This window comes from Ursus arctos, unplaced genomic scaffold (genome assembly GCF_023065955.2).
Source record: "Ursus arctos isolate Adak ecotype North America unplaced genomic scaffold, UrsArc2.0 scaffold_12, whole genome shotgun sequence".
Lineage (NCBI taxonomy): Eukaryota > Metazoa > Chordata > Mammalia > Carnivora > Ursidae > Ursus > Ursus arctos.
The window spans coordinates 28159302-28183836 of NW_026622786.1; the positions used below are offsets into that span (position 1 = coordinate 28159302).

Here is a 24535-nt window from a genome sequence, read left to right on the forward strand (position 1 = left end):
TTGTTTTTATATTTAAATTTTAATTTATTATGACTATGATTACTAATACTTTACCTCTAGAAGTTCTGAATGTGTACTCTTGAGATGTCGAGGATGAGACAAATCTAGGAAAGGACGACTTACAACTATGTAACCAACAACAGTGGCAAAATCTGAAACAAGACAGTTAAGACTTAAACATTAACAATACTTCACTTTCTCCACAAATTTCATTCCACTATCTCTTTTAAAGCATACTTACATTTGGCAACTATGCTATCAATGAAGCCCATAGAAAACCGAAACAAAATAAAATTATGGAGATGCTCCACCTGGCAGAAAGCAAAAGAAAAAAATATGTATTTTATGTGTATTTAAAAATATGAATCTACCCTGAAAATAGAAGTCTGCATAATTTATTTGTTCCACAAATACTTACTGAAAATTAAAAAAACTGTTTATTTATTCCACAAATACTGCCTATGATTTCTGATTATAGTATACATCACATTTCATGCACAATACTTATTACAGAGCAGATGCCAAATACTTTATGAAACCATTTTTATGCAAACAGAATGGAAATTACATATAAATGTTAATGGTATCATTTGTATATAATACCGTATTCACAATATTATCAGATACATACATGCTAAAACTGATCAATAATCAAAACAATAACAATAAAACAGAAGGATGAGCTGTTTAGGTAGAACACTAGCTGTCTAGACTGGCTCTCAGTGCTTTGCTTTAGTTGGAGACATCCGGTCTATGCTTTCCCTAAGAATCTTATTACACTTCATCTGAACCAAGTGCTAATGTCATCAATGTAGTACAGCCTTAGTCTGCAGCTTTAATCGAGCATGCAATACCTCAAAATTACCAGTCTAAAAATGTTTTATATTCTGCCTTTTCAGTGTTCTCAACTTTTCCATCTATCAGATTATTCAAGGCCCTGCATGATCTGGCACCAGGCTCTATTCTAAACTTAATCTGCCTCTCTGTTGTTCCTTCTCATTGAGCTCCAGAAATATTGGTTCCTCAAACTGCCTTAAGGCTTTCCTCTTGCTGTTCCCTCTGCCAGGAACACTGCTGTCCTAGACAGTTCTATTTTGTGACTAACTCCCTCATTCCATGTGGGTTTTTGATAAAATGTCACCTCCTCAAGAAAGACCTTGCTACCCTACCTAAAATAGCTAGACAACCACCCCATCACACTGTACCATGTCATCCCATTTTATTTTTGGTCATAGAATTCATTACTACTCAGAATCATATAAAATATTCAGTTGTTGTTTATTGTCTTCTCCACTAAAATATGAGTTTCCTGAGTACAGGGTGGCTTCCTCTTAGTATCTTTTGCAAAAGCACAATGACTGAAATATTTATTCAATGAATGCCATGTGTTACATGCTGTGCTCAATGCTGGAGATACAACAATGAATAAAACAGACAAGGTCCCTGAGCTCATGACATTTACATTTTAATGAAAGAGACAAACTAGAAAACAAATAAGATAATTATAAATTGCAACACATCTTTTAAGGAAACGGATCATTGAACTGGGAAGTAACTAGTGGAGGCCATTTTAGACAGACTAGCCAGAGAAAGCAAGGCCACAGTAAGTTGTTAACTTTGGGGCTAAAATCTAAAGGATAAGAATAAGCAAGCCATGTAAAGAGTGATGAACAGCAGTTTCCTGGAAAATTACCTTAAATGCATTTTATTAGTGAGCACTATCAAAGTTCAGTCATGTTAAATATAAATAAGACAAAAATCCAATTTCTAAAATAACTTACTTTTTTTAAGATTTACTGATTTATTTTAGAGAGGGAGAGGGAGAAACAGAATGTGAGCATATGTGAGTGGGGGGAGGGGCAGAGGGAAAGAATCTTCACGCAAACCAACCCCTCTGAAACACGGAGCCCCAATGTGCTACTCAATCCCACAACCCATGAGATCATGACCTGAGCCACAGTCGGATGCTCAACCGACTAAGCCACCCAGGTGCCCCTGAAATCATTTAAAATGACTATTTCTTTAAGCTTTTTAAATCATCTCAAATATCATATTTAATGTCACAAGCTTCCGTTAAAATGAAAGCTCCTTAGACTCAGGATTTTGTACATCATGTCCACCACTGTTATTACTAGCACCTGAAACAAGCACAGGCATCAGATGGCACTCAGTATCTTTTAAATGAAGTAATACAATTACTTGATTTCAAATTTTCCAAATGGCAAGAAAATAAAAACTGATACATACACAGTTTTCACAAGAAACAATGTTTTAAACTCCAAATCAAGGGTCAACAAACTATGGCCCACAATCCAAATTCACCCTGCCATTTATTTTTATAAAAAGTATTATTGGAACATAGCTACACCTACTTATTTACATAGAGTATATGGCTACTTTTGAGTGTCAATACAGACCATAAGGTCTGAAAAGCCTGAACTACATATGTACTATCTTGTCTTTTATAGAAATAGTTTGCTGACCCCTACTCTAAATAACGACCATCATAGTATCTTCAAGAATGCTACAGAAACAAAAGAATTTATCACTAAATTAAACTCCTAAGCAAACTCTAAAAATATAATTATTTTAATAAATCAACCTATTTTTGTAACTGGGCAGCTTAATACATTGATATGACAGTTTTTATTCTTTTATTATGAAAATACAGTATAAAAATAATTCATAGTTACTTAAAAATAAATATCTTAAAGATTAAGGATATATACCTATATAGACAGATATAGATCAGCATAGGCAAAAAAAATCTTTCCATAAATACATGAGCCTCAAACATGCTATCTTACCAGTTTTCGGAAGACTGAGTGGATAGTCTGCTTTTCTCTCTTATTTCCATTGTAAAAGGCAACTTCTTCACTATTAAAGAAAATAATTTAGTAACTAATTTTAATATTACTGGTACCTGAAAAATAATTGAGATACAGTATTTGATGACTGAATATTTTATTTAAATGGACACTTAAGACTATGAGCTTAATGGGTGCGTCAGGCCACAGTTCTGAACCTGCGACCCTGCTCCTAGCTCAGCCGATCAGAGGGCACAAGAATACACACCTAACTGCATCACAGACTGAACAGCAGCCACATGTTGCGTATGCCATATATAGCCCGGTTGGAAAAGATGTGCTGGGCTAGTTCTCAGAAATTTAATTAATTTAATTTAATAAGAAATAAGAAGGAAGTTGCTATGACATATAGGTAGGCAGGCCTAGAACAGCCATTATAGATGACAAATGGGGTACAGACCCTACAGGAGGGCGAGGAGAAAACAACAGCTAAGAGAAGCTATGGAGTAATGCCATGACATACAGCCTTTGAAAGACTGAAAAACAAACCAAGTCTAAATGACTTCACAGTGCCATGTTCTAGAAGTCCCGGCTGCACAGTCATTCTTATGCTGGGAATCCCCCCATATCCTCACAACAACTCCCCTTTTCTTAAGCTGGCCTGAATAGCTCCATAAGGGCCACAAGAATCTTGACTAGAAGAAAAGGGGCATTCTTACAGATGAAGAACGGTTCAGTGTAGTTAAGAAAAGTCTGTCAAAGTCATATAGCGAGCAAGTCAAGCAGCTGAGACTGTAACTCATATCTGACTCTAAAGTCTAGTCTTTCCACTCCCTATTCAGTATGATGTAAACATTCCCAGAAAAATAACTCTTAGAGCAAAGTAAAGATTTACAGAGGAGTCTAGAGGGCACAGTTTAAAAGCCTTCGATAAACACCCAATATTTCTTTAAAGTCTCTTTTTTCTTCTTAAAAATGTATGTGAATTTCATATCCTACTCCAAAATGTACCTGCATTTTTTTCCATTATAAAATGGAAAAGGGTTTGAGCTCTTGCCTCAAACCCTTCAAACAAAATTAACTTTGTATAAAGATGAATCATGTTTCACCTGTATTTCACCATTTCCTTGACACAACAATACAGAGCCCCAGGGTATCACAATTCCAATTTAAGAAACAATTCTTTTTTTTTTTTTTTAAGATTTTATTTATTCACCTGACAGAGAGAGAGACAGCCAGTGAGAGAGGGAACACAAGCAGGGGGAGCGGGAAAGGAAGAAGCAGGCTCATAGCGGAGGAGCCTGATGTGGGGCTCGATCCCGTAACGCCAGGATCACGCCCTGAGCCGAAGGCAGACGCCTAACCGCTGTGCCACCCAGGCGCCCCTAAGAAACAATTCTATACCTATAATTACTTTTGTCACTTCCTTCTACCTCCTCTGCACATTTAACCCTATGGAGGAAGATGAGATGAACATTTTACTTCTGACTCATTTTAGCCCCAGTAAAACCTGAAAGGGCAAAAACATCCCAGAATACTATGGCTGCCTATCCATCACTGATTCTCTTCCACATCCTTCTTCCTATGTAAGAGAACTCCAATTTTCTTAGTTACCTCATACCCCTTCTTATGCACACAAATGGTTTAGGAATGGCCTCAACCCCATCTACAAGGAATGAGTTCCATTTGGTCTAAGCCAATCACTTGGCTGTGATTACTTCAGGCATGAACAAGTGATCACTCTGGCCAATGAGAGATGAAACAAAGTCAGGGGTGGGGCTTCTGGGAAAGTTTCCCTGCTCTCTTGAAGAGATGGCCTGTTTTTATTTCTGGGCTTTTTATAGGGGAGGAGGGCTGGTGAGATCTGAAACTGCTTTTGCCATCTTGTGATCATAAGAAAAATTAGGCTGAGGAAAGGGGCAACATACAAAGGAGAGCTGAGCCACGAGAACATCAAAGAGCCAGAGCCTTGATCATGCTGTGCCTGGAATGGGGCTATCTTAAGAGTTCTAATGTCTAGTAGTAAAGGTCCTTATTGTTATAGCTACCTGAGTCAGGGTTTTCTGTTTCTTGCAAAAGAAAGCATTCTAGCTGATACCATCTTTCATTCACTTGGCAAATTACCTCTCCACTTAACGAACTGTCTATTCCTTCACCTCCCTACAGCATAAAACCCTATTTAAAATTGGTACCATTTTAGCAATATAAGGAAATAAAGGAAGGAGGAACTGTTAAGAGTAATTTTCTAAGTAATTTTCTAAATGCTTTAGAGTACTAAATAAAGATTAGGACCCTCAAAATGACTTAAGGTTTACAGATCAATACATGAGAAAATGTACCACGTACCTACTACATATCAAAACTTATGCTGGGGGGCGCCTGGGTGGCACAGCGGTAAAGCGTCTGCCTTCGGCTCAGGGCGTGATCCCAGCGTTGTGGGATCAAGCCCCACATCAGGCTCCTCCGCTGGGAGCCTGCTTCTTCCTCTCCCACTCCCCCTGCTTGTGTTCCCTCTCTTGCTGGCTGTCTCTATCTCTGTCAAATAAATAAATAAAATCTTAAAAAAAAAAAAAAAAACCTATGCTGGAAGCTTTGTATGTATTTCATATTTAATCCTCACAATAGTCCTATATTCTCTATTATAAACAAGAAAAGTGAAGCTATAACTAACTTTCCACAAATCATATAATATATAATTGATAAGTGGAGGAAGCAGATTTTGAAACTAGTTAGGCTGGCTCCAAAGCCGAATACTTTTTCTTCCTATTTTGGAAACTATCTGGAAAATAGGTAGAGACTCATGCAGGGAGACTGAATTACTGAGCATACACAGTCTCAAAATAAAAGTATTTGTGGATAAACGGAGACAGGATTTTCTTTGAGGAAGTATTATAAGTAAATGAATTTGAATTGTATTTTGAGTGTGTTTAAAGTAAAATTAATAGAAAATTAGTCAATAAAAGAGATGAAGAAGTGAACCACGGATACTACGCAGTTAAGAAAAAGAGAAACGTTGAAGATTGCTACTTTATAAAACTGGTATTTTTCATAATTGGTTATTCAAAAGAGGTAAATACACACACACACACACAATTTTGGTAACAGTGTCTCCCAGACTTTTTGGAATTAACTTATATGACATCAATATTCATAAAAACAAACTTTTAGTATAGCTAAATTTAATACATTTCTTCTTACCTGTTTGTGATGAGCCGGGAATTAACGAACCTATACTCTCCCTCATACTTTTGCTCAGTTATTGTCATCTTACCAATGGGTCTTCTAAGTCGAGTTAGGAGTAGCCCAGAAACAATCAAGTAGGCCATCATACTTGTTGGACCCTATTATTATTGGAAAAGAATATACAAAGTTTAAGGATATCGTAATACATTCACTGGATGCAACACGCACAATTTCTATAAATAGCTCCAGTGACTTTGAGAGACATTGCTCTCTTGGATAATTTTTCCCCTTTAATTATTTCTTTTTTGGGAAAATACAAATTGGGCCTTCACACTTTTAACTACTCATCTATTCTGTTCTTCCAACACTGTATCAATTTGCTGACCTAAAAACTCCTAATTGCTGTCCTCACTCTTCCTATGGCATCTAAAACTCTTGATGGAACTCTACCTGATAATTCCCTTAAGATTCTACAGACACTCTCAGACCTCTTTTTTTTGCCTTCTCTTGGAATGTTAATATTCCCTGAGGTTTCCTCCTTAGCTTTTTCCTCCCAAATTTTTATTTCTACTCCCATCACTCTTAAGAATCCAAGACAGTATTTAAGTAAGTAACATATACCCTTACCTCACTACTCTGTAGGGCCTCAAGCTAAAGTCCCCCAAACAAGCTCTACCTGCCTTTCCCTTCTCCTACATCTTGCTTGCAGCTGCCAGACCTTCTAACTTGGTGAGTAACCTCATCACCCACTGGCCAACCCAAGAGAGAAGCTTTAAGCTTACCTCTCCAAGCTCATCACAGGCACTTCCCTCATTCCCATCTGTATCGTATGTTCTGCCATACTGCAAAAACTATTTCCTGAACATGCCATTCAATGAGGTTGGTCTTATGCCTGGCAAGCCTGACATATCTAACAGACACCTACTCATCCTCCTCAGAGCAACTTAAATATCACCTCCAATTCTTCTGGACACTAAATATTTTATTCAAACCTCTGACACTGGACTTATCATTCTACATTATAATTGTCTGAATATCTATTTTTTCACTAGATTGTAAACCTTCTTCAGCTGGAACTGTGTCTTACTCATCTTTTTATCTCACTACCTAGCACAACATGTCTGGACTATAATTTGTATTCAATATTTTTTAATTGTGATTGATTCAATGCATTTCAACAGTCAATGTAAGAATGGGCAAAGGAGAGAACTAAAACATAGTTTCTACCTTTGAGAAATGCAGAATCAGATAATAATTTAGGTATTATAAAAATGTAATAAGTACCATAAAAATATCACAGCACAAAGACAAGAGGGATTAGGCCTATTCACTTGTTTATAGGAAAAACAAGCTAGAAGAATGATTAAACCTAGATCATAGGGTAGCAGAAGGTTAGCACAGCAGACAAGAAAATTCAAATAAAAAACTACTTTCCCCAGTGTTCTGGAAAGTGGCAAAAACTACCATATAAATTATATATTAATCAGTTACAAGATGTGTATGCATACACATGTGCATATATACATAGTACAGGCACACTATTACACGGTTGTGTAATACATACATAAGAGTAGCACCACATATTACATGACTAAAGTTATATTTCAATGAGAATACTCAGGGAAAATTTAAAGGTCATTCTTACCAACACAAATATTAGAAAGACAGGGTAATAAGGCTCATGAGACAGTCAACCATTTATATAATTATAAAATTACATATTATATACAAAATCATTATATCTAAAGGTACTTCCTATATTTTAACATTCAAGTTTCATATTAAAATGGCTTCCTCCAAATCTCTTTTTAGACATTACTTTACAACAGTAAACACATGGATGTCAATGTTTAAGCACTTCTGGTTATTAATGCCACAAAAATTTTCCAAGTATCTGACTTAAGGAAAATTCAAACACCAAATTAGAGTATTTTTTAAGTCTTTAAGTATTTTTTAAGTCTTTTAAGTATTATTTTATAACTAGACTTTATAAAAACACATTCTCTGAGACACATAAAAATTCCTACGAACAATCCAGCTATTTACAACATAATATTACAGCAATTTAAAAAATAAACTCACCTGAGCTCCTATTGCACTTGTTAACTTGAAGATATACAAAACTATGTCTAAAAATGGCTGTAAATATTAGAAGGTAAGAATTAAAAAGTAGATTGTGTAGATTGATAGCTAATAAAACAAGATAAATATAAGATGCTATTCAACATTTAACACATAATTGTCAATATGCAGAGTTCCCGTTATATATAACGTACTATAAACAGTATATAGCTCAACAAATACATAAAGGAAACAGTTCTTATTCTCAAGAAACTTAAAATAGAGACAGCATGACCAATGTCTACTGACCATCAAGTGGGAAAAACATTTATCATTTTCCATCAAGTAAGGTAGTTCTACTGTGATAATTAAGCATTAGTAACTTAGTAATTTCTCAATGTAGTGTAAAGACACCAAATAAAATGATCTCAGACATAACCTCAAATCTAGTACCAGTTTTTCTGGTTTCTATATATCTACACCTATGAAACAAAGGGCTCTTCCTGAGCGTGATATTGCTTAATTCTATTACTTTATCACAACATCCATATGTTTAAATAATTGAATGAGCCTATAATTTTCAGATATAAAACTCAAGCTTCTAGAAATAAAACAAGATATTAATATACTGCTCCTTACACACACAGACAACTCAAATGACATAACAAAAGCTTTTACATATCTTAAACTGTTTTTCGAAAAACCCCTATTATATTCACTTTAAGTCTACAGCCACCCCTTTCTGTTGCCTTCTACTAAGATTAACCTGTTCTTTTTTGCCTTATAAATTATCAAGAAGCTAGACACACTAGAAAAATGTAAGTACATTTAAAAGTTGACAAAAATGACTCATAATTTAAGTCACTGTTCAAACAATGAGATGTTTAAAACAGTAAATATACTGTAGTGCAGAGCCCACTACAATTCTTTTATATTTTTCTCTATTACCAATGTGACAAGACCTGAGCTGTAGAGTTGCTCAAGTTCCAAGATGTAAAGAATACATAACAATGTCTACAGAATTACACAAAATTTGTATATATATCCCCCCCACACACACACACAAAATAAACTTCAAAACGTGCTAATGGGAGCAGAAAAGAAAGCTGAATTAATCAATAATTTATAACTGTCAAAGTGCCCAGAGTATGGAATCAGTTAGCGAAGGCTTCTGGAAAGCTGAATAAAAAGTTTGCATGAAGAAAAAAAAGGCATCCCGGGGCGCCTGGGTAGTGCACTCCTTAAGCATCTGCCTTCGGCTCAAGGCGTGATCCTGGCTTTATGGGATCGAGCCCCACATCAGGCTCCTCCCCTGGAAGCCTGCTTCTTCCTCTCCCACTCCCCCTGCTTGTGTTCCCTCTCTCGCTGGCTGTCTCTCTAATAAATAAATAAAATCTTTAAAAAATAAAAAAAAGGCATCCTAGTGTTGGGCCTATCGTAATGGGGGAAGCTCTTATGGATACACAGCACTTTTCTAAGAACTGCCTGTCCTCCCTCCATCCACATGGTTGAAGCCTGAGCATTCCTATTCTTACAATGTGACCCAACCCCTTGTATAGTAATGGCAAAGAAGACGACCTAATAAGAAAACTACAGCCAAAGCTGTAAAGGGTGGTGAGTTAAGTAGTAAGATAAATAAGAACTGAGGAAACTGGCAGGAAATAACCTGGTTAAGGCCTATCCTCAGTCTCAAGAGCGCTGGCAATATTCTGAGGTGGGGGAAAACAGGAATTACAAAACTGAAATCAGCCAGTATCTTGGGAAGTTTTTTGGCCATTACTCAAATGATCTATTAGAATTAGAGATACTGAAGCACAGAAATGGGCAGAAAGAAGTCCCAGCCTAGTGTTATGGATTTGGAACTGGAAACGTAAACTGACAGTCAATTCCTAACAATTGCCACAGGTCCACAGGTCAAGTGACAAAAATTCAAATGTCTGTTGTTTTATTGAAATCAGCCTGCAAACTTTATACAAAATCTTTATAAGACACTAAATTCTTCATTCTTGGCAAAAGCGCCTCACAAAAATAACAGAGAAAATTAAATAACTGTAGCAAAACTATTGTAACAACTCTCATTTTCTTTTTTTTTTTTTTAAAGATTTTATTTATTTGACAGAGAGACAGCGAGCGAGAGAGGGAACACAAGCAGGGGGAGTGGGAGAGGAAGAAGCAGGCTCTGAGTGGAGGAGCCTGATGTGGGACTCGATCCCAGAACGCTGGGATCACGCCCTGAGCCAAAGGCAGACGCTTAACGACTGCGCCACCCAGGCGCCCCAACTCTCATTTTCTTTTAAGAGCACCTACTATGCTATTAAGTCCATCACATCAATTCTACATAAATTTGCTAAGAGTTGAAACTCAACAAATTAAATAATTTTTCAAAAGAACAGAAAGAAACTTACCTTACTAAGATTTGAATACAGATCAACGACACTGTTACAAAACTTTTCTACATCTTGTGTAAGCAGCTGGTCTGGGTTGGCTATTCTGTTGTCCAGATTTCCCATTTTATAATATGTGAAAGCTCTAAAAACAGGTGTAAGAAAACAACATTCAAACTAATGATGTTAAACATCAAACAATTCACATTCTAGCGCACAGTGCAAATTCACAGAAACAGAAAAGTCTGGAGCTGGAAGAGACCTTAAAGGCTGTGCTTAGGGACTTTAGAGATAAGGAAGCAAGTCCAGAGAAGGATGACTTGCAAATTAATGGAAGCGCCAGGATTAAAGTCTAAACTGCTGAGGCTTTTGCCTATGTCCTTCTGGGTCTAAGAGAACTTCCTTAAAAAACATATCCAATACAAAAGAAAAACTTCTCTATCTCAATATCATAAGCATTTCTATTCAATTTAAGTATTTTTAATATAAAAATAGGTTATCACTTACTGGAGATACTCCTCATAGAGGTATTTAGTTAGTCTTACTCGGAAGCACAGTTTGAGCTCATTTAACCCAAACTTCAAGAAGTTATTAACTACAGAGATCTGAAACAAACAAACCACATATTACTAGGTTTACTACATTTCTACTTACAAAATTATCATTTATTTCTCTAGCATTGGCTCTGTCCCCAAATCCCATGGTTTTTATAACTGAGAGTCCACACTGATAAAATTTGGTTCTGTTTTACTCAGAGTGTACAAAGATACAGAGAGAACATGCTAAACCAAATGCAATTGGCTATATTATCCTGATATATTAAAACTCTACTTGAAACTCAATTTGGAATATGTTAACATCATTAATTATGAGAAGCATCTTGGTACTTCTTTTGCAAACAAACAAAAAGCCAAATCTGTCCCCTTCGGATCCAAAGTAAAGAAGCGCTGACATTTATGTTTCTATCTTCTGTTTCCTACTACAAGCACTACAACCCTAGACAATGAATTCTATTTGCATTTGTTAAAAAAATACTATCAATTTCATACCAACTAGCACCATTTCCAGATTATTTCTAGAGTCACCTTCTCTTTCCCATCATTTCATTAAAATTAATTCTTCCATAGTTCCAAACTCACATTTACATAAACATTTCCTCAAGAAAACAATGGTTGTCCACTGAATCTCCATCTTTTACTCACCATCTACACTGCTTATCTCAAATTTTTTAAAGGTCTAAAAGCCATGTACATGTATCCTCAAGCTTTATTAAATCTCTGACATATTTTCTAATTAACTGGATTTCACAATCAAGTTTTTTTTCTCCCATATTTACAATATTAAAATTCTTATAGTGCCAATAAAATAAAGAACCAAGCTAAGAATATCACTTATGATTTAAACCAAACACTGACCTTTATCTTTCATAAATTCAGATAATAAATTCCAATTTCACTTCAACTACATTAGTGGTTCAAGTTACTATGATAATAAGTTTATGGCCTAAAGCAATGGTTCTCAATCAGGGTGATTTTGCCACCACACCTACCCACACCCCAGCCTCCTCGGGACATTTGCCAATGTCCTGGAGACATTTGGGGTTGTTAAAACTGGGAGAGGGGCACTACTGCCATCAAGTAGGATGCTACTAAACTTCAGAGAAACCCTGGCCTAAAGGTTAGACCAAAACAACACATAGGGACACATCCACATATGTAGATAATGAAATAGAACCCAACCTAATTCCTTTTTTACTATCTAGGAGAAAGGCTTACATTGAAAAATTCTGCTCTACGTTACAAAACTAAACTTGAAATAAGAACTTATTAGTACCGTAAATCTTTAAAGTAAACTTAAGAAGTAAAAATCTCAGAAGATTTTGTAAGATCCAAATTTCTCCCTATGTAAAGATTTTTAAAGAATTACACTTACGAGAGGCATGGCAGCGATGAAGTTGAATAAGTATCTCTTGAAATCTTTCCTGCTACGACCAATGATACCACTGCAAACCACCACATGCAATGTATTAGTTGCAAAAGAAGCAATATTTAACACCAAGAAAACCTGTAAAGCTCTAAAATTGCTCTTGGAAGTTTTTATTGACTCAAAAGAGTCAATAAGAAAAAAAGAGGCTGAAAAAACATTTTTCATGTAGAAACATGTTTCCAACTTTTGAAATTTGATCATTTTAAAGAGGCTTCTTGAAAATCACTCTATAAATGGCAAAATTAAGTAACAATGATTTCCTTGGATCTTCCCTTTGTAAAAATGGTAATTTAAAAAAAGGCTTATGCTGCCACAAAAGGGGTGTAGATGGCAAAACAACCAACAACTTTATAGAGCCAGCAATGGGTTACTATGGACGAAATAAACTAGTATTTGTTTTGAAATATTTTAATATCCTGATTCTCATTTGTGTGAACTAAGGGCAGAGATAGCCTAATGAGAGATCAGCCAACTCTCACTGTAAAAGGTCAAGGGTAAATATTTTAAGCTTCTGTGGGCCAGAAGGTCTCAGCTCCCATTATTCAGTTCTGCTATTGCAGAGGAAAAACAGCCAAGAATGAGACTGGCTGCATCTTAATACAATTTTCCCAAACGGATGGCAGTGCGATTTGACCCGTGGAGCCTTATCTGCTGACACCAGGACTAAATCCTAAGTCCTCTCTAGCACACTCGCGGGGTTCCTCAGAGCCTCAGAACGGTTCTCTAGAGGCTTCAGACCTGTTAACACACTTCAACTAGACCAACTCCTCTTTTACATTTTTTAATTTATTTTACACATTTCTCTGTTCTAAAAATATTCATTAAGAACTTCTTTAAAGGACGCCTGGGTGGCTCAGTCGGTTAAGCGGCTGCCTTCAGCTCAGGTCATGATCCCGGGGTCCTGGGATCAAGTCCTGCACCGAGCTCCCTGCTCAGAGGGGAGACTACTTCTCCCTCTGCCTCTGCCTTCTGCTCCCCCTGCTTCTGTTCCCTCTCTTCCCTTCTGACAAATAAATAAATAAATAAAATTTTGAAAAAAAAAAAAAAAAAGAACTTAAAGTAAGAATTCTACTGCTTTTTGAAAACCATTATATCATATAAGTAAAGGATCTCTGAGTACCATATATCTATGATCTACTAAAAAGATATAACTTATTTGTTCACATAATCTTTTTTCAAACAATATTTATTAATATTCCCAAATGTAAGTAAAATATATTTGGAAAACACTGCACTAAATGATTGAAACCTAGCTCCACATACGAAAAAATGATACAGTATATGACGCAGAAATAATCTGATTTTTATGAGGGAGTAGGTGAATAATGCCACGTAATGTTAACTGCTCTTTGAGAGCAAAAAAGGTGCATGGTCAAATAATTTTGAGGAAACTTGGGTTAAACAAAGCTAACAAATGTCTTTATCAAAGACCTTCTCAAAACTCTTAATGTAACATGAAACTTGCGCATTAAAACTCTCTGAAAGGGTTCTGCAGCATGTATTATTTCCTCTGTCACAGCTGGCATTCCACAGAACATACTTTGGGAAACACTACTTTATAGAATGACAAAAAAATTAATAGTCCAATTTTGATTAGAAGTGCTAAACAATTTTTTTAATTTAAGTTGAACTCGAAAAAAGCTAAAATAGAACCACATAAAAATGTTGTTTCTAGAAATAAGAATATTGAAAACAAGAGCAATGAAGACAGTACAAAAAGTTTAGAGGTTTAGATTAAAATTGTTTGAACCAAACTTCACATAAAACCAAAGTGCTTTAGTACTGCCCAAGCTGTGAACCACACAGGATTACAGAACTTGGTAAAGCACATGCTACCATTCAGCAATGGTTACCATTGGAGTAGCAGCTATAAACTTAAAAAATGGTTTCTTGAATAAAGCCTTATTTCTGCTTATTATTCCGCTGCAAAAGAAAAATAATAGTAAAGAGTAATTTTACAGTTTATATCATATTACTTCTAAAACATGTAAGGATCTTTATAAAAGATAATTTGGTGATATTTAAATGATTTTAAAATGCCTTAGTCAAATGGGTGAAAATAAAACATATCTTTATAAATACATTATAGCAGCAACAAGGTATGAAGGATTCTCCTCTGTATCATGGAATTTCCAGTTTCTACCTTAAAGAAGGAGTCTGTCCCATTAAAATTTGCCCATACTCCAAAGTCTTTAGCCACTGCTAACAAATAGGCCTAAAAGATGTAAAGGATATTAAAATGTACATTAAGGACCAGAACGAGTCGCTTTCAGACTTTTTTTTTTTTTTTAAGCAGAAACAGATGAATCTAAACCTCTTTGGAAGAAGCAAAAAGGAAAAAACAGAAAAATCATTTTTTAAGATTTTATTTATTTATTTGACAGAGAGAGAGACAGCCAGCGAGAGAGGGAACACAGGCAGGGGTAGTGGGAGAGGAAGAAGCAGGCTCCCAGCAGAGGAGCCTGATGTGGGGCTCAATCCCAGGACTCTGGGATCACGCCCTGAGCTGAAGGCAGATGCTTTACGTCTAAGCCACCCAGGCGCCCCAGAAAAATCAATTTATAATGTAGCTTTAGTAGCAGGTTAGAGCTATTATGAATTCACGATGTTTAAAAATGTTAAATTTAAGCAAATATCAACGATCTCATATATAGAAGCTCAAAAATATTTATCAAGGAGAAAGTTAACAATTTACCTTAAAATGACTGTTTCACAATTGATGAATACGGGTTAAGAGTATATGGAAGTGGGGTTCCTCGGTGGCCAGTTTGTTAAGTGTCTGTCTGCCTTTGGCTCAGGTCATGATCCCAGGGTCCTGGGGTAGAGCCCTGCACTGGGCTCCCTGCTCAGCGGGAGTCTGCTTGTCCCTCTTCCCCTCCCCACCGCTCATGCTTGCGCTGTCTCTCTCAAATAAATAAATAAAATCTTTAAAAAAAATTTTTTTTAGAGTATATGGAAGTTCTTTGTAGTGTTTCTGCAACTTCTGTTGAGTTTAAATAGTATCAAAATAATGTTTTTTAGAAACTCTTAGTTTTTTGAGTTTTTTTTTTCATTTTTTTCTTTATCTCATATCTAAATTTTAAAACTGAGTACCCAACAAATTGATTACGCTATCTAGTAGAATTACAAGCTGGCTCATGCTAGATAATAACCCTCCTCTTGTCCATCATCACCAGTTAATGTACCACCTACTCTTGCAATGCATTTTCTCCAGGGCATTAAGATGGTGAGAAAATTAAAATCAGCATCTATTCAATTAAGGTTGGAAATCCCTAGTTTAGAAGAGCAAATATTCTTTTGGATTACAAAAACATGAAATCACAAAATGTAAATAAAAGGAAAAAAACTTTAAAAAATAAAAATAAACTACTCTTCTATACTATAAAAAGGTTATGCAAGGTTCTTTATATGTAATATGTGACTTTCTACAGATACCTAATATGATGTTTATTGTGGATATAACCTGCATATTTTGCTATTAACAATGCTATAGTTGGGGAGCTTGTATTTTTATTAACAGATATGGCACTTGGATAGTAACGTCATCAAAGGAAAAAATATAAAACTCTATAATCATGTAACAGGGCATACATGTCTTCTCTACATTATACAAAGGACTCAAATTACGCACACAGCTCATATAAGCAGAACTTAGCAATAAATCTGATCTTTCAAAGCTGATACGCTAGCAGCAACAAATAAACCCCTCAATTATGTTTACGACAAACTTCTTAGACTTTGTTAGAGGATTCCTCACTAGGGCACACACACAAAAATGACCAGACTCTCTTTCTGAGCACCATTCAGGGAGACCAGATAATCAATAAGCCCTTGACTTGGCTTCTAGCGAGATTTTTAGCCCTTCACTTTTAAAGATGAATAGACAGGCAAGAGTGACAGACACGAGGAAAGCCTCTAACATGAACAACAAAAATGAGAACTACAAAGGACCAAGGAAAAACAGAAACAATGAAGGAAGCTAAAGAAAAAAAAAAAAGTCACACACTTGCAAGAATGATTGCTCTAAAAATGAGCATCCACACAAAAAGGTAACTCTTGGAAATAAAATGATGACAAATACAAATTCACTGGATGATAAAGTAAAAAGAAATTTCCTAGAAAATAAAATGTCAGAGATGGAATAGTAGAGAAATCATAAGATAATCAGATGATCAGCCTAGGGTTCCAACACTCAAGTAATAAGGATTCCAGAAAAAATACAGAAAAAAATAGAGTGGAAGAATTTTTTAAAAGCACAAGAAAATTTCTCAGAATGCAGAATGAGTTTCTCAGTTGAAAAGAGCCCACCTAGTGCCCAGCATAGTGGGGAAAATTCACAGCGACATTCAGGAAAATTCCTAAATACCAGCAATACATCCACAATAAAAAAAAAATCATAAAAGCTTCCACAACAGGGTAAATACAGATCCATTGCTAAGGAAGAGCAAGCGGCACAGGAATGGGCCTCCACACCCAATGTGGCAGCTAGACCAGCAGTGTTTAACCATAGCTCCACATTAGAATCACTTGGGATGTTTCAAAAACTAATGACTAATTGAATCAGAATCTCTAGGGGTGGGCACAGGTATTAATCGTTCTCAAAATTCCCCAGATGATTCTAATCATTCTGCAACCAAGGCTGAGAACTGCTGAGCTCTACAGAGGACAACAGGTGATGCTTTCAAAATTCTAACAAAAAATTATTTCCAGGTTGGAATCTATAAACATAGCTAAACTATCAATCAAGAGTTCAGGTCTCGAAAATTTACTTCCATTGTGCCCGTTCTCAGAAAAACACTGTACATGCCAAAATGAGAAAGTGAACTAAGGAAAAGGAAGACAAAGGATTCAGAAAACAGGTTATTTAACACAAAAGAGAAAGATAAAAGAAATTCCCAAGATCATAATTAAAGCAAATTCAAACTGAACTGCTCTTTAGTGGACTTAAAGTGCAATCAATACAGATTAGGGCAGGAAGACAAGAAACTAACAAGAGGTATAGGGTGGAGTGGTAATAGACAAAAATCAAAAGATTACCTGGTGTGTATGACCATATTACAATACTGAGAAGATTTTACAGTGTTGTCAATAAGCTTGAGCTGAATTAGTAAGAAGTAGGAAAAGAACTAAGATACACAGACAAAAACTTGTAATATTTAAATGCCAGGAAAAACAAAAAGTTGTATATCAAAGAAACTACCAAAGTACAACATGTGGCTCAGTGGTGAACAGGCAAAATCATGTCAGCAATAAATTCTGACTTAACAAAAAATGCAATAAAATAACACAAGAGGATGAGCGTGGGCATGGGTAGGAGTGTAAAAGAGCTAATTCTCATCTTTCAAAGTAGTAAATAAATGTGTACTCTCTAAAGCTGAAAAATCTACGACAGTAACACAAGTTACACTGAAATGCAGAGGTAGAGATGAACAGTAAAAAGAAAAGAAAACAACTGGCTCTGGGAATGGCAGTTACAAGTGGAAGAATGGGGCACAGAACTGATGTGTTTGTGATTAAGTCCAGTAACACTATTTGATATTAAGCTGTGTTCATGTATTACTTTGGTTAGAAGAAAGAGGCCGGGCACTGACCACAGGTTTCAGGGAGACCTGTGTTGAATACATGAGCCTACACAATTACACATGTTCTGAGGCATGTAGTTAGGGTTTTAATCCTATGCAAATAACTTTCTCTATTCTCCTAGAGATGAGTCAGAAAACATGTGCATAAAGCGTTCTTCCTCATCCTACAAATCCTGAGAAGCAAATCAAGAATATGAGGGGGGAAAAAAAACACCCTAATTCAAAATACGGGAGCAATAAAAAAAAAATTCTAAGTACTGTCATTCAAAAAGTTATTAACATTAAGTATTTTAAGAAATTTTCTGATAAAACACTGCATGCCAGGAAACAGAATTCCAAGAAAAATGTTTTACTCTGACATTCAAATTGGTATCATGAGGAATAAAATCTTTAACAGATAAATGTTCATATACTGTTACTAGAAGTTTTTAAATGGAAAATTATCAATTATAGTGATAATATAATATGTACAAAGACTATAATGAAAAAAACATATAAAGTACTAACTTCAGAAATTGAAGGAAATGTCCACAAATTGGTTTTTTCCTTCTAATAAACATTCTCAGTATAATTCTCTGAAATGCTTTGATATTTTCCTCCAAATTATCTCATTAATTTTAGACATCCAACTTGGTGACTTTTTTAACCCCCGCTATAGCATTTATTATACTGCATTTTAATTTGTTTCCTTGTCCCTAACTCTCTATAAACTGTCAGCTCTGCAGGGCTTGGTACAGAGTCTCTCCTATTCACCAGTAGATCCCTATCACAGAGTAGCACGGTGCCTGGCACATGGGAGACACTCAATAAACATCTGTTAAGTAAATGAACAAATACGTAATTTGACTTAAGTATTTATACCTAACTGAGAATCTATTTCTTGCTTAAGATAATGTTAAATATGAGACAAATTAGTATTTTGTACATACAGGAGGAAGGTGAATAGAAAAGTACCTTTCAATGAGTGTCCCATTTTGAATCATCCAAACATCACAGTATGTTCGAGACACCAGCATAACAGCAATAAGTACCAAGTAACCTGTCTAAAATAAACCAGGTATAGTAAATTAAATAAATGCATTTTTAAAAGTTAAAAGAAACATTACCTTGGTAAAGATTTTTTATTTCTAAATTCAAATCTTTATTCTGGCTTTAATACAGTGGCTGACATTTTACTTACAGGCAATTTTTAAATATAATTTTAAAAGAATTTAAAAATATAATATAAATGAAAAAAGCCTTATACATCATCTAATCTAACTTTCTCATCCAGAATTCAAAAGTGAATCCCAGGCAGGTCAAATGACTTGCTTACATACAGCAGTATAACTTAGATTACCTGAATCACAGTGTACTGTGATTGTCTTATATTTTTAACACAGAAGTCTAATAAAGAAAAATGACAGTAACTATTAATGTACAACTGAGCAAATACTGAAGGCTAAAATTGTGCCTAATGGAATAAATTTGGTTCAATTTGTTGGAAAAATCTCTAATACTTCCACTGCCCTCAATTTAGTGATTAAGGCAAGATTTACATATAAAAAATAAGAAAACAGCATAGTAAATAAGTATATTTGCATCACGTCATGTGACAACTGACAGAACAGGAAGGCCTGGGTGGCAAAGGAGGGTTATGATGTGAGAAATACATTAAACAGACCAAGTAAAACAAAGGAGAGAATGAAGATTATGAGTGAAAAAAGATAAAGGATTTAATGAGAAATAGGAAATAGATTGAGACCATATGGATACCAGTATTGCATATCCAGCAGAGTTTAGTAGTTTAAACTACTGCAAGCCTCTAGGTAGAACAAAACGTTAAAAAGTGTCATTTTGAGAACATTACTTAAGCAGTGCTGTGGAAGATGGATTACTGAGGGGAAAAGACGAGAGGCTGAGTCAGGAGTCTGTTCTCTCTCTGAGATGAGAACCTATCCTCCAACCTCTAATACACACGCACATTCAAAGCTGACTATACATAAATCTTCTAAATTGGAAGAATAATGACAGTAACATAGAAGCTAAAGTCAGGGAAGAGGGCGTGTGGCAGCAGAGACATTTGTTGGATAATACATTTAAAGTTATGGTGCTGAGTGACAACCGCAACTATTACTTATGTAATTTTTGCAAAACAAATACTGCTTTTAAGAAAGGTGAAGGTAATAGAAATACAGTGCTTTAGGTATAGACGAACCAGGGAGTCATAAACACAGAATAATGAAGCCACAAGAAAGGACAATGTCAAAGAAAGCTTGTGTAACTAAGCAGTGATAGCTGCTACCCCAAAGTCTGCCAGAAAGCAAAGATCCCATCTTCCTACCCTAGCCACCCTCTGAAAGTTAAGTATTCAATTGGCAACAGAAGAACCTCTTAATTATAATAAATACTATTTATAGATGTCACTTTAACTGCAATGTTAACTTTTAATTCAGATCTTAAATACAGTCTCAATCTTAAATTAATCATTTTACATATAAAGGTAACACTAGACAAAGATTGTTTATTTTTTCCTTTATTTTCTGTTCTCGGCTTAATTTATCCTTGAAATAAGTACCAACTTTACTTGTCTCACTTTAGCAAAATCTGGCAAACTTTGATTACTGACAATCCTGAAATGCCTTTCTACAAAGGATGTCCTTAGAATCACTACTATTTCCATGATTAATAGGTCTGTGGAATCTCAGAAACCAAAGATTTGCACTGATTTTGGCAGTCCCTCACCTCATGATATATATGAACTCCCATATATCCATATGCAGTATTATCATTTCTCTATTTCCTAAATCAGTTAGTCTCTGTATCCCTGTCTCTCTATCCCTACTTCCAATCATCTGTGATTTCTATGAGAGTTTATTTCTAAGTGAAACCCCCAGTGAACTGGAGTTAAACTTGGATTTTTATAATTCTCAAAGATCGTGTGTAAAATGACTCTGCAGCATGGCTAGGCCTAGAGAAAGCTGGGAGGTTGGCCAAGTTAGGCCCTAGTATCTCCCTTACTAACTCCCAGGGATCTACCCAATGTCTCACATTCATTTTATACTCAGCAAACCCCTGCTAAAAAGTCAAATGAGCACTGAACTGTTAACTGATTAACAGGGGAATTTACAAATCCTTCCAGAGAACCCTGTATTTTAAATAAGAATTCTTCAATCAGGTGGGTTGTAGAAAGAGAAAACTTCACCAAGAAAATAACGAGCATCAAGCTATTTTTTGTAAGTGTCTGTTTTTGTTGGGGGGAAGGGGCAGGATGTCACAGACATGAGGTCACAAAAGCATAAGAACACAGAGCCTGACTACAAAATAGCAAGGACTCTTCTAAGCAGATGATAGTGAAAGAAAGGTCAAAGTCAGGTTGTGATTTGCCCTACAAGAAAAAAGAAGACAAATGCTTTTATTAGGGTTTTAGAAAAAAGACTATTAAGAAAGAAGGAGAAGAGTCAAAAGGACCAATTAAGGGATTATGATAATCCAGGTAAGAAAACTATAGTGAGAACAGTAGGAATGGAAAGGGAGACTAATTTAAGAGAAAATCAAGGAAAAAACATTTAAATATAAGGAAAGGAGCAGATTTAAAAAGTCGCAATGAGATCTCATTTTTATTAAAATGTGTAGACACCGCGTTACTGACAGAAGTTCTAAGTGAGGGGCTAAGAGGCACCAAGAAGAAAAAAAAAATCTATCCATATTTTCTAATTTTTCTTCAAGGGACACATATTATCTCTATCTTAGTAGGGAAAAAAAGTTATTAAATTATGTTTTAGAGGTTGATAAGGGTGGAATCCATAAGCCATGATGCAGAAATGAGGAGGAAAGAGAGCAAGTCCAGTGTGATGGGGAAATGTGTGTTCTCTTTGGGGATTACAGTGCTTTAGGAATTACAGTGCTTTGGGAATATCTTATCTTTTTGTTGCTATTAATAGATTACAAGTCTAATGGTTTTTAAAATTTGAACAATGGAAAACATTATATTTCAAGAAAATAAATTTGGCAGAGAAGATAAAAAAGGGGAGCTTCTTTGAAGTGAGACTAACGAACACTACAATATCCATGTTAAGAATGTTTGGAATGAAAAATGACCCAATACCAGTCGCTGAAAGGATGAAGTATGGAAGAGAAAGAGACAAAGGTGATGATATTTCTAGTTCTATAAAAGATGATTAAAGATGGAGAACACAGCATTATCTTATTTTTTAATCATTAAAAATACTCCTTAGATAATGATAAAGGTAATCTTGGTAAAAAGGCAAAGGAAAGGATAATAAAACTTTATTCCTAAAACCAGCTCACTTCCTGAAAATACTGGAGGAATTCATATATCATTTTGGGTATCTCAAAACACATTTAATCAAATACAAAAGAACAACTTTCAAATGTATTCCCTGTCAATGTGACTTATGAACACCTCAATGTAATAAAAAGGTCTGTCTTTCTAAATTTACTCTTATTTTTATTAACAGAATTTAGCTATAATAAAACAATACCATTTAGGGTAGCTGCACTGAAGTACTCTAGTATTTCACATAAAATATAATGAAATACTATTTCATAAACAAGAGGAAACTATTTAAAATCTGGCACCAAACAACAAGGGTACTTGCAATGATAATAGATAATTTAAAGAAAAAAAATTTAGTAGTCTTCATTACCTACACAAAAAACATTTGATCTGTAGTGTAACAAAAGCTTTATAATTTTATTGTTCTGATCTCATGTAACCTTAAAAGTTAAACACTTAACATTATAATTTCTTAAGACTTACCTCCTTACAAAATGTTCTAGGAACCATGATTTTCAGAATCCGTGCGAGTCTTAAAAAAAACACCTTGTCCACCACAGCTCGCTCTTTTTTCCCCTCTTTCTACATTAAAACAAAAAAATTAAGATATTTATAACAAGTAATATTAAAGAACCACATTTCATCTAAGTCAGTAATAATAACTATCAAAATGGATATTGCATTTAGGGAATGCAAATTTGCACTGCTCTTCAAACATGCTTTCAAGAAAATAAGATGTTATCAAAAACTAAATAAGGAAATGAGAAGTTCTGGGGCCACGTGAATATCTGGGAGAAGAATACCACAAGCAGAAGAAACAGCAAGTGCAAAATGCCAAGGAGAAAGCTCATTGAATTGCTTGAGGAGCAACAAAATGGCGAATAGGGCTGGAACTATAAGCAAGGGATAGTAGCAGAAGATGAGATCAGAGAGACAACTAAAAAATGGTCAAGTACTTACTAACTGTTTATTATCCACTCCCTGATTAAAAGCAGAATGTTTTTAAAATCCTGAACAGGAACTTTCCTGATATTAATTACTGGAAATATTTAGATTCCTACATTTACCATTTCCAATATAAAATCTACCAATTCACACTCTCTTCCTCATAAACTCAAAGACAGACAAGGTTTCTTTACTCCTACAGTTCACATTGTAGCAGGAGAAATACAGATAAAAATAAACCAATCAATTGTTACAGATACAGTAGGCAGGGCTATGAGAAAAAGACTGATTCAGACAGGATGACAAGCAAGAGTTCTTTGGGGAGGTGATATTTAAGCTGAGACATAAAGTGAAGCCATGTGATAACCTCGGGGAAGGAGGGTAGTCAAGCACAAAAACCAAGTGTTGCGAATAAAACCAGTGCACACACTGAAGAGCAAGACAGAATTGCTAAAACAAAGGGAATACAAATGAGAGAAGCCAAGGAGGTTGACAGGGCCTATAAAAGACAGACTCTTGAAACCATAGTAAGGATTTAGAGTTTATTTAGTCAGTGTAGCGGGAAACCACTGAAGGAACTTAAGAGCAGTAATTAATCTTATCAACCTTAGACATTTCTTCATTTTGAAGGAACAAGAAAAAGTGAGATGAATTGGGTATGGTAGAGGCTATTTATTTTATTACACCTGAACTGTTCAGAAGAACATACAGGAGAAACTTCATGCAACAGGCAACACACACAAGAAGGATCTTATCCCCCTACCCAGACCCTCCCCCAACTCCCATAATCACAATTCACTTATTTGTTAACAACTATGCTCTTGATAAATACCCATGGTATAGTAAATTCTATCATTATATTAACTTTAGTGTAAATACATTTATCTAAGATGAGGAACCTGAAATGAATGGTTTGTGTACTAAATTAGAATAATAATAAGCTACCATCTACATGTCAGACACTGTGCTAAGTACTTTATATTTATATAACCCTAACAGGCACTGAGTGCATTACAGAATCACAGATCAAGAAAGGAAGTCTGAAAGCACTGTGTTCGTAGAGCTAGATCAGGAAGACTAAGACAGATAAGAATCAGCCTGTCCTGTAACTGTCAGAACAGAGTTCAGGCCTCTGAAACCTCATGAAGGTTGCAAACCTCATCCTACTGAATTAGAGGCCCAGTTTACTTCATTCACACATGCATGTGCTCCCTCATTCATTCAATAAATATTCATTCAGTCCCAGGCACTGTTCTGAATTATGGGAACATACCAGAAACTAAAACAGACCAAAAGCGCTACTCAGAG

General features: G+C 35.4%; 1 protein-coding gene across 4 annotated transcripts in view; it reads right to left on the reverse strand.

Moving 5' to 3' along the window:
- The window catches only part of ABCD3 (ATP binding cassette subfamily D member 3), a 74347-nt gene that overhangs the window by 22281 nt on the left and 27531 nt on the right, over positions 1–24535 (reverse strand). For 2 of the 4 annotated variants that reach the window (XM_026497580.4, XM_026497579.4), the window contains exons 3-12: positions 22766–22864; positions 18958–19046; positions 12368–12437; positions 10943–11040; positions 10457–10580; positions 8073–8129; positions 6006–6148; positions 2808–2877; positions 242–311; positions 55–152 (exon numbers count right to left, since the gene is read on the reverse strand). In XM_026497580.4, coding sequence (XP_026353365.1) covers positions 55–152; positions 242–311; positions 2808–2877; positions 6006–6148; positions 8073–8129; positions 10457–10580; positions 10943–11040; positions 12368–12437; positions 18958–19046; positions 22766–22864 — 918 coding nt within the window. Of the gene's footprint in view, positions 1–54; positions 153–241; positions 312–2807; positions 2878–6005; positions 6149–8072; positions 8130–10456; positions 10581–10942; positions 11041–12367; positions 12438–14274; positions 14345–18957; positions 19047–22765; positions 22865–24535 lie in introns of all 4 variants that reach the window. The other 2 variants (XM_048220683.2, XM_044383629.3) reach the window with 1 other exon arrangement.